Source organism: Oncorhynchus gorbuscha, linkage group LG09, assembly GCF_021184085.1.
Source record: "Oncorhynchus gorbuscha isolate QuinsamMale2020 ecotype Even-year linkage group LG09, OgorEven_v1.0, whole genome shotgun sequence".
In the NCBI taxonomy this organism is placed as follows: domain Eukaryota; kingdom Metazoa; phylum Chordata; class Actinopteri; order Salmoniformes; family Salmonidae; genus Oncorhynchus; species Oncorhynchus gorbuscha.
In genome coordinates, this window is record NC_060181.1 from 19,571,485 (window position 1) to 19,585,301 (window position 13,817).

General features: G+C 44.3%; 1 protein-coding gene across 1 annotated transcript in view; it reads left to right on the forward strand.

Annotated features, from left to right (window-relative positions):
• Nucleotides 1-13,817, forward strand: part of LOC124042723 (calcitonin gene-related peptide type 1 receptor-like) — a 105,678-nt gene that overhangs the window by 34,556 nt on the left and 57,305 nt on the right. The window contains exon 2 of the mRNA XM_046360823.1: nt 7,591-7,656. Coding sequence (XP_046216779.1) covers nt 7,612-7,656 — 45 coding nt within the window. The 5' untranslated portion in view covers nt 7,591-7,611. The remainder of the gene's footprint in view (nt 1-7,590; nt 7,657-13,817) is intronic.

Sequence of the window (13,817 nt, forward strand, 5' to 3'; positions counted from 1 at the left end):
TATTATTATATAATATGATATTAAATTATATTATATTACATTATATTATTACATGATTAAATCATTATATTACATTATAATATTATATTACTTTATAATATTATTATATTATATTAATATATTATTATATGATATTACATTATTATATTATTAAATCATTATATTACATTATAATACTTTTATATTATATTACTTCATAATATTATTATTTTATATTATTATATTATAATATTAAATTATATTATTATATATTATTATATTACATTACATTATATCCATAAAGCCTATAGTGTTTCTCATTCTGTCTTTGTCCAAAGACCTGATCGCTGTTGACTATAATGGTTTGCAATTCACTTATGTCCAATTTTAGTCCACAGATATCAGTATTGATGTAGACCAGGCTGTCATACTTCTTGTTAAAACTCCATTTCTGTAATAGAGTTCTCTCCCTAATGTGTTGCACGTCTTAGAGGGCTGTCTGAGGCAGGTAGTGCACTAAATAGGGAAAACGGTGCTTTTTGAGACACACACAAAGATCCAAGAAAAGGAACGACGCTCGACTGAGCGTGAATACTGAGTGTGAATTCAAACAGCTTGTGTCCTGATGGGTGGTTACTGGTTTCTTAATAGTTTCTCAGGCTCGGACCCATTTACGATCTATCTTCTTCCACTGCTGTCGTTTGATTTATGTAGTTGTTGGTTTGAGTTTCACTACTTTTTAAGGCTAGTCCCTCTGGTTGTTCCCTGCGGTATACTCCGTGGACTGTGTCCTTAAATGAAGTTCAGCTTTTCTCCAAATTCTCCACAGGTCAATGTGTCCCCAAAGTTTTCGTTCCTGGCAACAAAATCTCATGTGGACAGATTGCGTAAACCGAAATGGTTCCGTAGATCTGTCATGATACAACAGGATGCATGAGCAGCACTAGTTCCAGCGCGTTGGACAAATCACAATTTAATCTAGCATTTTAACAATTGGGTGAGACTTTAGTTCTGGATTAACCGAGATTACGGGCAACACTACATTGTCACGTTCAAATATCCATAATTTTCTCCAAAATGACCATTGCATGAAAAACTTGCTCTTTAAGCTACAACTGTCTCTGTTCCCTTGAAGTCTTGAATTATAAATGTATGGCTTATAAACCGTATCAGAGGTGTTCCTGTATAGAATTGATAGCCCATAAAAGTTTGTCATTAACACTGTGCCTTTGGAACAACGACCCGAGGGACACTGCCTCACAGTAGTAACACAGGATCAGGATCCAGGTAAAAAGGTAGACCTCGCACATACATTACAATCCCCGCCCTTCTCTCCTTCCTTCCTTCTCTTGTCTGGGTGCCACAGAAATGTACACTGGCATTTTTCTGTAACACCCACCTATTCCCATATTTCTCTCTGTGCACCATTTCACAGGCAGGGGTGGGTGGGTAAGCCATGCCAGCAGCAGATAAGTACCTTGTTCTCTGTGTGGCACTGCCCTCAGCCATCTGGCAGGGGTAGGAGCTGGAGCTGGCATGCAGAGACGAACAGGGGCTTTAACTGTCTGTGCTCAGCGGGAGTTCCACCTAGGCACTGATCTGTGGTCAGTTTGACTGTTTTTTTGCCGATTCTGGGAGGTTATGCTGATCATAGATATGTGCCTACAGGTAACTTCTACTCCAAGCTGTTCAGATGACCATGCCTGTTCTGAGGATGTATTTTCAGGGTGTATGGTAGCGAATGCACTTGTACTGATATAATTTCCTTTCCTACACTGCTCCTTATCCACCAGTAAGCCACAGCTTATTATGTCACATCAATAATGTTCATATAGGGCTGATAGGTTTTTAAGTAACACACGAGAATAATTAAGAGCTTAAGCACAGCAACATTAATGCAGTGCTTAATCACCTCTCCAGTTCTTTCTCCTCTAAGACTGAACACACTCCCCCAGCCCCCCTCCGACCTCCAAAGCCAGTCACAATGACATGCTTACTGATGTATGTCTATCAACTGACAGTGGAACCTGCTGTGGAGCCCCAGTGAGGTGTGGAAAGCTAACAGCAGTGCACTGATTGGCGTAATGGGTTTACAATAGGGATCTGCAGGGCCAATGTAAAGAGACCTGAGGGGAATTCTAATCTAACTCCCAGGCATGGCAGTCCAGCCATTCAACCTGAGAAAGAAGCACCACTGTTGACAATACAATGATTAACTAGCATTAACTATTTTTGTCTGCCTCTTGTGTTGTCAGCCACGATCGATATCATTCTCTCTCTCTTGCTATTGCTGTAGTTTTCCTCCTCTCTCTCGCTGTAGTTTTCCTCCTCTCTCTCTCGCTGTAGTTTTCCTCCTCTCTTTCTCGCTGTAGTTTTCCCTCTCTCTCTCTCGCTCTAGTTTTCCTCCTCTCTCTCTCACACTGTAGTTTTCCTCCTCTCTCTCACACTGTAGTTTTCCTCCTCTCGCTCTAGTTTTCCTCCTCTCTCACACTGTAGTTTTCCTCCTCTCTCACACTGTAGTTTTCCTCCTCTCTCTCACACTGTAGTTTTCCTCCTCTCTCTCACACTGTAGTTTTCCTCCTCTCGCTCTAGTTTTCCTCCTCTCTCTCACAGTGTAGTTTTCCTCCTCTCTCTCACACTGTAGTTTTCCTCCTCTCTCACACTGTAGTTTTCCTCCTCTCTCTCACACTGTAGTTTTCCTCCTCTCTCTCACACTGTAGTTTTCCCCCTCTCTCACACACTGTAGTTTCCCCCTCTCTCTCACACTGTAGTTTCCCCCCTCTCTCTCACACTGTAGTTTTCCTCCTCTCTCTCACACTGTAGTTTTCCTCCTCTCTCTCACACTATAGTTTCCCCCCTCTCTCTCACACTGTAGTTTTCCTCCTCTCTCTCACACTGTAGTTTTCCTCCTCTCTCTCACACTGTAGTTTTCCTCCTCTCTCTCTTGCTGTAGTTTTCCTCCTCATCTCTATCTCACACTGTAGTTTTCCCCCTCTCTCTCACACTGTAGTTTTCCTCCTCTCTCTCTCGCTGTAGTTTTCCTTTTCTCTCTCTCTCACACTGTAGTTTTCCCTCTCTCTAGTTTTCCTCCTCTCTCTCTCTCACAATGTAGTTTTCCCCCTCTCTCTCACACTGTAGTTTTCCTCCTCTCTCTCTCACACTGTAGTTTTCCTCCTCTCTCTCCAGTTTTTCTCCTCTCTCTCACACTGTAGTTTTCCCTCCTCTCTCTCCAGTTTTCCTCCTCTCTCTCACACTGTAGTTTTCCTCCTCTCTCTCTCACACTGTGGTTTTCCTCCTCTCTTTCTCACACTGTAGTTTTCCTCCTCTCTCTCCAGTTTTCCTCCTCTCTCTCACACTGTAGTTTTCCTCCTCTCTCTCACACACTGTAGTTTTCCTTCTCTCTCTCTCCAGTTTTCCCCCTCTCTCACACACTGTAGTTTTCCTCCCCTCTCTCACACTGTAGTTTTCCTCCTCTCTCTCACACTGTAGTTTTCCTCCTCTCTCTCTTGCTGTAGTTTTCCTCCTCATCTCTATCTCACACTGTAGTTTTCCCCCTCTCTCTCACACTGTAGTTTTCCTCCTCTCTCTCTCGCTGTAGTTTTCATTTTCTCTCTCTCTCACACTGTAGTTTTCCCTCTCTCCAGTTTTCCTCCTCTCTCTCTCTCACATTGTAGTTTTCCCCCTCTCTCTCACACTGTAGTTTTCCTCCTCTCTCTCTCGCTGTAGTTTTCCTTTTCTTTCTTATTCACACTGTAGTTTTCCCTCTCTCTAGTTTCCCTCCTCTCTCTCACACTAGTTTCCCTCCTCTCTCTCTCACACTGTAGTTTTCCTCCTCTCTCTCTCACACTGTAGTTTTCCTCCTCTCTCTCCAGTTTTCTTCCTCTCTCTCACACTGTAGTTTTCCCTCCTCTCTCTCCAGTTTTCCTCCTCTCTCTCACACTGTAGTTTTCCTCCTCTCTCTCTCACACTGTGGTTTTCCTCCTCTCTCTCTCACACTGTAGTTTTCCTCCTCTCTCTCCAGTTTTCCTCCTCTCTCTCACACTGTAGTTTTCCTCCTCTCTCTCACACACTGTAGTTTTCCTTCTCTCTCTCTCCAGTTTTCCCCCTCTCTCTCACACTGTAGTTTCCCCCCTCTCTCTCACACTGTAGTTTTCCCCCTCTCTCTCACACTGTAGTTTTCCCTCTCTCTAGTTTTCCTCCTCTCTCTCACACTGTAGTTTCCCCCCTCTCTCTCACACTGTAGTTTCCCCCCTCTCTCACACACTGTAGTTTTCCTCCTCTCTCTCACACTGTAGTTTCCCCCCTCTCTCACACACTGTAGTTTTCCTCCTCTCTCTCACACTGTAGTTTTCCTCCTCTTTCTCACACTGTAGTTTTCCTCCTCTCTCTCTTACTGTAGTTTTCCTCCTCATCTCTATCTCACACTGTAGTTTTCCCCCTCTCTCTCACACTGTAGTTTTCCTCCTCTCTCTCTCGCTGTAGTTTTCCTTTTCTCTCTCTCTCTTACTGTAGTTTTCCTCCTCATCTCTATCTCACACTGTAGTTTTCCCCCTCTCTCTCACACTGTAGTTTTCCTCCTCTCTCTCTCGCTGTAGTTTTCCTTTTCTCTCTCTCTCACACTGTAGTTTTCCCTCTCTCTAGTTTTCCTCCTCTCTCTCACATTGTAGTTTTCCCCCTCTCTCTCACACTGTAGTTTTCCTCCTCTCTCTCTCGCTGTAGTTTTCCTTTTCTTTCTCTTTCACACTGTAGTTTTCTCTCTCTCTAGTTTTCCTCCTCTCTCTCACACTAGTTTCCCTCCTCTCTCTCACACACTGTAGTTTTCCTCCTCTCTCTCTCACACTGTAGTTTTCCTCCTCTCTCTCCAGTTTTCCTCCTCTCTCTCACACTGTAGTTTTCCTCCTCTCTCTCCCACACTGTAGTTTTCCTCCTCTCTCTCTCTCACACTGTAGTTTTCCTCCTCTCTCTCCAGTTTTCCTCCTCTCTCTCACACTGTAGTTTTCCTCCTCTCTCTCCAGTTTTCCTCCTCTCTCTCACACTGTAGTTTTCCTCCTCTCTCTCACACACTGTAGTTTTCCCTCTCTCTAGTTTTCCTCCTCTCTCTCACATTGTAGTTTTCCCCCTCTCTCTCACACTGTAGTTTTCCTCCTCTCTCTCTCGCTGTAGTTTTCCTTTTCTTTCTCTTTCACACTGTAGTTTTCTCTCTCTCTAGTTTTCCTCCTCTCTCTCACACTAGTTTCCCTCCTCTCTCTCTCACACTGTAGTTTTCCTCCTCTCTCTCTCGCTGTAGTTTTCCTTTTCTTTCTCTTTCACACTGTAGTTTTTTTCTCTCTCTCTAGTTTTCCTCCTCTCTCTCACACTAGTTTCCCTCCTCTCTCTCTCTCACACACTGTAGTTTTTCCCTCTCTCTCTCACACTGTAGTTTTCCTCCTCTCTCTCCAGTTTTCCTCCTCTCTCTCACACTGTAGTTTTCCTCCTCTCTCTCTCCCACACTGTAGTTTTCCTCTCTCTCCCCCTCTCTCTCACACTGTAGTTTTCCTCCTCTCTCTCCAGTTTTCCTCTCTCTCTCACACTGTAGTTTTCCTCCTCTCTCTCCAGTTTTTTCTCTCCTCTCTCTCACACTGTAGTTTTCCTCCTCTCTCTCACACACTGTAGTTTTCCTCCTCTCTCTCCAGTTTTCCCCCTCTCTCTCACACTGTAGTTTCCCCCCTCTCTCTCACACTGTAGTTTTCCTCCTCTCTCTCACACGGTAGTTTCCCCCTCTCTCTCACACTGTAGTTTTCCCCCTCTCTCTCACACTGTAGTTTTCCTCCTCTCTCTCACACTGTAGTTTTCCTCCTCTCTCTCACACTGTAGTTTTCCTCCTCTCTCTCACACTGTAGTTTCCCCCCTCTCTCTCACACTGTAGTTTTCCTCTCTCTCACACTGTAGTTTCCCCCCTCTCTCTAGTTTTCCTCCTCTCTCTCACACTGTAGTTTTCCTCCTCTCTCTCACACTGTAGTTTTCCTCCTCTCTCTCACACTGTAGTTTCCCCCCTCTCTCTCACACTGTAGTTTTCCTCCTCTCTCTCACACTGTAGTTTTCTTCCTCTCTCTCACACTGTAGTTTCTCCCCTCTCTCTCACACTGTAGTTTCCCCTCTCTCTCTCACACTGTAGTTTCCCCCTCTCTCTCACACTGTAGTTTTCCTCCTCTCTCTCACACTGTAGTTTTCCTCCTCTCTCTTACACTGTAGTTTCCCCCCTCTCTCTCACACTGTAGTTTTCCCTCTCTCCAGTTTTCCCCCCTCTCTCTCACACTGTAGTTTTCCTCCTCTCTCTCCCTGTAGTTTTCCTTTTCTCTCTCTCTCACACTGTAGTTTTCCCTCTCTCTAGTTTTCCTCCTCTCTCTCACACTGTAGTTTTCCTCCTCTCTCTCTCACACTGTAGTTTTCCTCCTCTCTCTCTCACACTGTAGTTTTCCTCCTCTCTCTCACACTGTAGTTTTCCTCTTCTCTCTCACACTGTAGTTTTCCTCCTCTCTCTCTCACATTGTAGTTTTCCTCCTCTCGCTCTCACACTGTAGTTTTCCTCCTCTCTCCAGTTTTCCTCCTCTCTCTCACACTGTAGTTTTCCTCCTCTCTCTCACACTGTAGTTTTCCTCTCTCTCTCTCTCACACTGTAGTTTTCCTCCTCTCTCTCACACTGTAGTTTTCCTCCTCTCTCTCTCACACTGTAGTTTCCTCCTCTCTCTCTCACACTGTAGTTTTCCTCCTCTCTCTCCAGTTTTCCACCTCTCTCACACTGTAGTTTTCCTCCTTTCCTCCTCTCTCTCACACTGTAGTTTTCCTCCTCTCTCTCTCTCTCTCTCTCTCCAGTTTTCCTCCTATCTCTCTCTCTCTCCAGTTTTCCTCCTCTCTCTCTCTCTCCAGTTTTCCTCCTCTCTCTCTCTCCAGTTTTCCTCCTCTCTCTCTCTCTCCAGTTTTCCTCCTCTCTCTCTCTCCAGTTTTTCTCCTCTCTCTCTCTCTCTCTCTCTCTCTCTCTCTCTCTCTCTCTCTCTCTCTCTCTCTCTCTCTCTCTCTCTCCAGTTTTCCTCCTCTCTCTCTCTCTCCAGTTTTCCTCCTCTCTCTCTCTCGCTCCAGTTTTCCTCCTCTCTCTCTCCATCTCTTTTTGAACGGTCACAAACTTTTTTTTGTCAGTCACATACATGAATGCAAACACACATGCGCGCAGACACACACACACACACACACACACACACACACACACACACACACACACACACACACACACACACACACACACACACACACACACACACACACACACACACACACACACACACACACACACACACACACACACACACACACACACACACACACACACACACACACACACAAACACAAACACACACACACACACCACAACCCGGGACAGAAAAACTTGAATATCCCCGGAACAGTCAATATGGGAACCACTGTTGCAGTATATTAGTATTCAAGAGTAAAGAATGTTGTGCTGTTCTCAACCCTCAAGGCTGCCTAATCGTGATTCAAGGCAACAACCTGGTTCTGTTTGTTAATCCAATTTTCCGCTAGAATGTTTTTCTTTCCTTCTCTTCTCTGTCTCCACAGACTTGGCTGGGACCAGACAGTATGGGGTTAAAAAGCTCCTACTGGCTTTTGATATCTTTCATGGTGGTGAGTACATCTTCAGCTTCTCATTAACAAAAATAAGGACACATCTACTCATTCAAGGGTTTTTCTTTATGTTTACTATTTTCTACATTGTAGAATAATAGTGAATACATTCTTGGCATTCTCTCAACCAGCTTCACCTGGAATGCTTTTCCAACAGTCTTAAAGGAGTTCCCACATATGCTGAGAACTTGTTGGCCGCTTTTCCTTCACTCTGCGGTCCAACTCATACAAACCATCTCAATTGGGTTGAGGTTGGGTGATTGTGGAGGCTAGGTCATCTGTTGCAGCACTTCATCACTCTCCTTCTTGGTCAAATAGCCCTTACACAGCCTGGATGTATGTTTTGGGTCATTGTCCTGTTGAAAATCAAATGACTGTCCCACTAAGCGCAAACCACATGGGATGGCGTATCACTGCAGAATGCTGTGATAGCCATGCTGGTTAAGTGTGCCTTGAATTCTAAATAAATCACTGACAGTGTCACCAGCCAATCACCCACACCATCACACCTCCTCCTCCATGCTTCACGGTGGGTTTGAGCCAATCAGTTGTGTTGTGACAAGATAGTAATGATGAACTGTCATTTCTCTTATTTGAGCTGTTCTTGCCATAATATGGACTTGGTCTTTTACCAAATAGGGCTGTCTTCTGTATACCACCCCTACCTTGTCACAACACAACTGATTGGCTCAAACGCAATAATACGGGAAGAAATTCCACAAATCAACAAATCAACAAAGCACACCTGTTAATTGAAATGCATTCCAGGTAGTTTCTCATGAAGCTAAGTGTGCAAAGTTGTCATCAAGAGTGCAAAGTTGCACACCAAGAGTGTGCAAAGTTGTCATCAAGGCAAAGGGTGGCTACTTTGAGGAATCTAAAAATGTAAATATATTTAGATTTGCTTTACACTTTTTTGGTTACTACATGATTCCATATGTGTATTTCATAGGTTTGACGTATTCACTATTATTCTACAATGTAGAAAATAGTACAAATAAATTAAAACTCTGGAATGAGTAGGTGTGTCCAAACCTTTGACTGGTACTGTAAATACTTGTTGTTAGATTACTTTTTCCTGTGTTTATTACTGTAATGCAATTTATATATTACTGTAATTTTTTACCAAATTGTACAGGATTTGTTCTGTAACTGTGTTTTAACTTGATAAAATACCATGCATTGTCTCAAAGTACTAGATAAACTGCAATACGTTTTGCTGTGCTGGTTTTCAACGCATAGAGAAAATCAGAGAGATTAATTTGACGTAGGTCACTAATCCGTTAATCACTAATTGGTTCAGATTGGCAACTAAAGGCATGGATGACCTAAAAGCCAGAAGATCTTTCAGCCATGACTGACGCTCAGCAGATACTTTCTATGAATGGCAGAGGCTGGTTGGCTGGTGTGTATCTGTGTCCCTGTCTGTCTGTCTCTCTCTCTCTCTGTCTGTCTGTCTGTCTGTCTGTCTGTCTGTCTGTCTGTCTGTCTGTCTGTCTGTCTGTCTGTCTGTCTGTCTGTCTGTCTGTCTGTCTGTCTGTCTGTCTGTCTGTCTGTCTGTCTGTCTGTCTGTCTGTCTGTCTGTCTGTCTGTCTGCCTCTGCCTGCCTGTCTGTCTGTCTGTCTGTCTGTCTGTCTGTCTGTCTGTCTGTCTGTCTGTCTGTCTGTCTGTCTGTCTGTCTGTCTGTCTGTCTGTCTGTCTGTCTGTCTGTCTGTCTGTCTGTCTGTCTGTCTGTCTGTCTGTCTGTCTGTCTGTCTGTCTGTGTGTGAGTGAGTGAGTGAGTGAGTGGGTGAGTGAGTGAGTGAGTGAGTGAGTGAGTGAGTGAGTGAGTGAGAGCGAGAGTGAGTGAGTGAGCATGCTTGCTGGATGCATCCCCACTTGTTTGCCAACCCTCATCATACTTTACTTAAACCCAATGGTCAGCTGGCATGGAAAACCAGTTATAAAAACCTTATAGCACAAATGCCACTGTCTTTGCCTTTTGTTACTTTATTATCATGAAACTCAAGGCAGCAGATATCAGCCTCATGTATTGTTCATGAGATGCAAAGGGTATTATGTATAATGGTAATTTGTTAGAACATTTGTGTAATTACAGTTTGTAATACCATGTCTTGTTTTGAGGTGTTTTTACTTATGCACGACTATACTAAGGGAGGGGGGACGAGCTCACTTTCCCTGCCTGTCTCATTACACTACGATCAAAGCCAGCTACAAACAATAATCAACTAGGGGGAAATCAGATTTTTAAAATCTTGATATTATATTTATAATTACAAAAAAATATATGCAACAAATTTTCCACAAACTGGTTTCTGTGCAAATGCACCAAACACATCCAATAAGCAATGAATAACTGCATAACGACTACCGACTTCGAGCGCTTATCGTCATGTTTGTTTTTCCAACACCACAATCAAGTAGAGAATGTTCATTCTCGACAAGCTGAAAATACATCCCTTCCTACTCAGTATCCAAGGCTTGGTTTGGCAATCTCTGAATGTCATTAAACTCTTTGATGTTTTGTAACAGATTTTTGGGGGCATTTTGTCTCTTTCCATTAATCAAAAGGTTGGCGCAGTTTGGATGCTGGAATTATATTAGAGTGGAGTGGATGAATGTGCGCAGGTAGCCTACAGGTAGCCTATTTTATTTAGTGTCAAATCGCTGTGCTTCTACATCTGCATTGCTTGCTGTTTGGGGTTTTAGACTGGGTTTCTGTATAGCACTTTGTGACATCGGCTGATGTAAAAAGGGCTTTATAAATACATTTGATTGATTGATTGATTCCAAGAACACAGGATGAGATGTTACTATCCTTTGTGCAAGCACTTCCAAGAGTTAATGAACAGTGAGCGTGGTGAAATTTGGGGAGCGCATCGTCAGTAGTGTACCTTTGGTTCCTAGGGTGTTTCGGCCTTTCACACTATACACCCTCCCCAAAGGCGGCCAGCAACAGGGTGATCAATCCTACGCTTGCGTCCCATTCCCAATTAGTCATAGGAGTTGCCTTGTTGTTGATAGCCAACATCCCATGGGACTATGCATGGCAGGGGCGTCCTCCTCCCTGAGTCAAGCATTGTTGACCGCATACCTCCTGGCCCTCTCACTTTGGGGCCCAGCTGGGGTCTTTCCTCTTCATCCAGAGCCACTGACTGCTGCCTTCTGCCGCCTCCGATACAGCTTTGATTGCCGAACGCTGGCTCACGGGATTAATTGACACATAAACAAATATTACAATAAGTCACTGTGATAATTCAGTGATAATGCTTATGGTATTCTGTGCAGTGCACACCTCATAAAGAGTGAGCAAGAAATCACTACATAATAGTAAATAAGGTTATCAACAATAATTATATCCTTAGAGCAGTAAAAATCGTACATACAGATAAATAAATCCAAGCGCAATAACACACTGGCCTCTCCCCTGCCTATCAGCTACTCTTCTATCTTGTGGATTTATATTAAAAATCTGTGCAGATGTGAATGATTTAATCTGTGGTATGATTGCTAGTTAGCCGATTGCAGATCTGGACAAACGATCCACCTACCACTATTGTCACTAGGATAGGATAGACCTTTAGACAGGTAGACTATATTGACCTGTGGAACAGTAAGCGTGCAGAAAAGCATAGTGCATAATGGAAGTACCAAAACACCTTAATAGGTGACGCGCATGCAAGCAGATGAGGAGATTTGGCAATATGGAAGACATTAGATAGTAAAACTGACAAAATGGCCAATGTAAATCAACTAAAAAACACAAGTAGTTTCACAATCCCTCCCTATTTTGGACCAGCTAGCTAACCAACAACTGTAACAATGTATTTGAGAAACAACAGTGCATATTGGGTAACTTTATTGATGTTTTCAATTAAGATTTGGAGAGGAAATATGGTTTAGTTGTAATCTTTTGATTGTAAGCCAACCTCATCTGTCCTGCCCCAAAGTTGTGCACGCTTTGATTTTGTTTGTAAACAGCCCAGGTAAAGCATGTAGAGGTAAAGTAGGTAAAGCATGTAGAGGTAAAGTAGGTAAAGCATGTAGAGGTAAAGTAGGTAGAGCATGTAGAGGTAAAGTAGGTAAAGCATGTATAGGTAAATTAGGTAAAGCATGTAGAGGTAAAGTAGCTAAAGCATGTAGAGGTAAAGTAGGTAAAGCATGTAGAGGTAAAGTAGGTAAAGCATGTAGAGGTAAAGTAGGTAAAGCATGTAGAGGTAAAGTAGGTAAAGCATGTAGAGGTAAAGTAGGTAAAGCATGTAGAGGTAAAGTAGATAAAGCATGTAGAGGTAAAGTAGGTAAAGCATGTAGAGGTAAAGTAGGTAAAGCATGTAGAGGTAAAGTAGGTAAAGCATGTAGAGGTAAAGTAGGTAAAGCATGTAGAGGTAAATTAGGTAAAGCATGTAGAGGTAAAGTAGCTAAAGCATGTAGAGGTAAAGTAGGTAAAGCATGTAGAGGTAAAGTAGGTAAAGCATGTAGAGGTAAAGTAGCTAAAGCATGTAGAGGTAAAGTAGGTAAAGCATGTAGAGGTAAAGTAGGTAAAGCATGTAGAGGTAAAGTAGGTAAAGCATGTAGAGGTAAAGTAGCTAAAGCATGTAGAGGTAAAGTAGGTAAAGCATGTAGAGCTTGCCCAGGTAAAGCATGTAGAGGTAAAGTAGGTAAAGCATGTAGAGGTAAAGTAGGTAATGTCACGACTAGTCAAGGTGGGTGGAATCAGGCGCAGAGAGCAAATAATGAATAGAGGTTTATTCTCCGGTGAACAACAATAAACACGGACAACCCAAAATACAAACAGGGTGAAAAATATCCAAAACAGGAAATAACAGACAAACCGGAGAAATAAAACACAAAAACACCGACAGCCGAAACGAAATGGCAAAAACAAACAATCCCGCACAAAACAAGGGCGGTATATCCTACATTATATACAGACACCAATTAACTAACACACAGGTGAAAACAATCAGACAAAACCAACAGATAACCGAAAAGGGATCGGTAGTGGCTAATAGGACGGTGACGACGACCGCCGAGCACAGCCCGGACGGGCAAGAGAGCCAACTTCGGCGGAAGTCGTGACAGTACCCCCCCCCCCCCCCCCTGACGCGCGGCTCCCGCAGCGCGCCGCCACCGTCCTCGTGGACGACCCGGAGGACGAGGTGCTGGGCGATCCGGGTGGGGACGGTGGAATTCTATCAGGAGAGAAGGGTCCAAAATGTCCCTCACCGGAACCCAGCATCTCTCGTCCAGGCCGTACCCATCCCAGTCCACGAGGTACTATAGGCCCCCCACCCGGCGTCTAGAATCCAGAATGCCTCGAACAGTATACGCCGGGGGCCCATCGATGTCCAGAGGGGGTGGAGGGACCTCATACACCTCACCTTCTTGCAGGGGACCAGCCACCACCGGCCTGAGGAGAGACACATGAAACGAGGGGTTAATACGGTAATACCTAGGAAGTTGTAACCTATAACACACCTCGTTTATTCTCCTCAGGACTTTGAACGGCCCCACACACATATTACACTGTGGCCCCAGCTTCCGACAGGGCAGGCAGAGGGACAGGTTTCGGGTCGAGAGCCAGACCCTGTCCCCCGGTGCAAACACGGGGGTCTCACTGCGGTGCTGGTCAGCGCTCCTCTTCTGCCGTTCTCCCGCTAACCGTAATGAGTCCTGAACGGCTTTCCAGGTGTCCTTGGAGCGCTGTACCCATTCCTCCACCGCAGGAGCCTCGGTCTGACTCTGATGCCATGGAGCCAGGACCGGCTGGTAACCTAACACACACTCAAAAGGAGACAAGTTAGTAGAGGAGTGGCGTAAGGAGTTCTGGGCTAGTTCGGCCCATGGAACATACCTTGCCCACTCACCAGGCCGGTCCCGACAGTAGGACCGCAGAAACCTGCCCACATCCTGGTTAACGCGCTCCACCTGCCCATTACTCTCGGGGTGAAAAACTGAGGTTAAGCTAACCGAGACCCCCAGTCTCTCCATAAACGCCCTCCACACTCTGGACGTGAATTGGGGACCCCGATCAGAGACGATGTCCTCAGGCACCCCATAGTGCCGGAAGACATGGGTAAACAAAGCCTCAGCAGTTTGCAGGGCCGTAGGAAGACCGGGCAACGGAATAAGACGACAGGATTTAGAAAACCGATCCACAA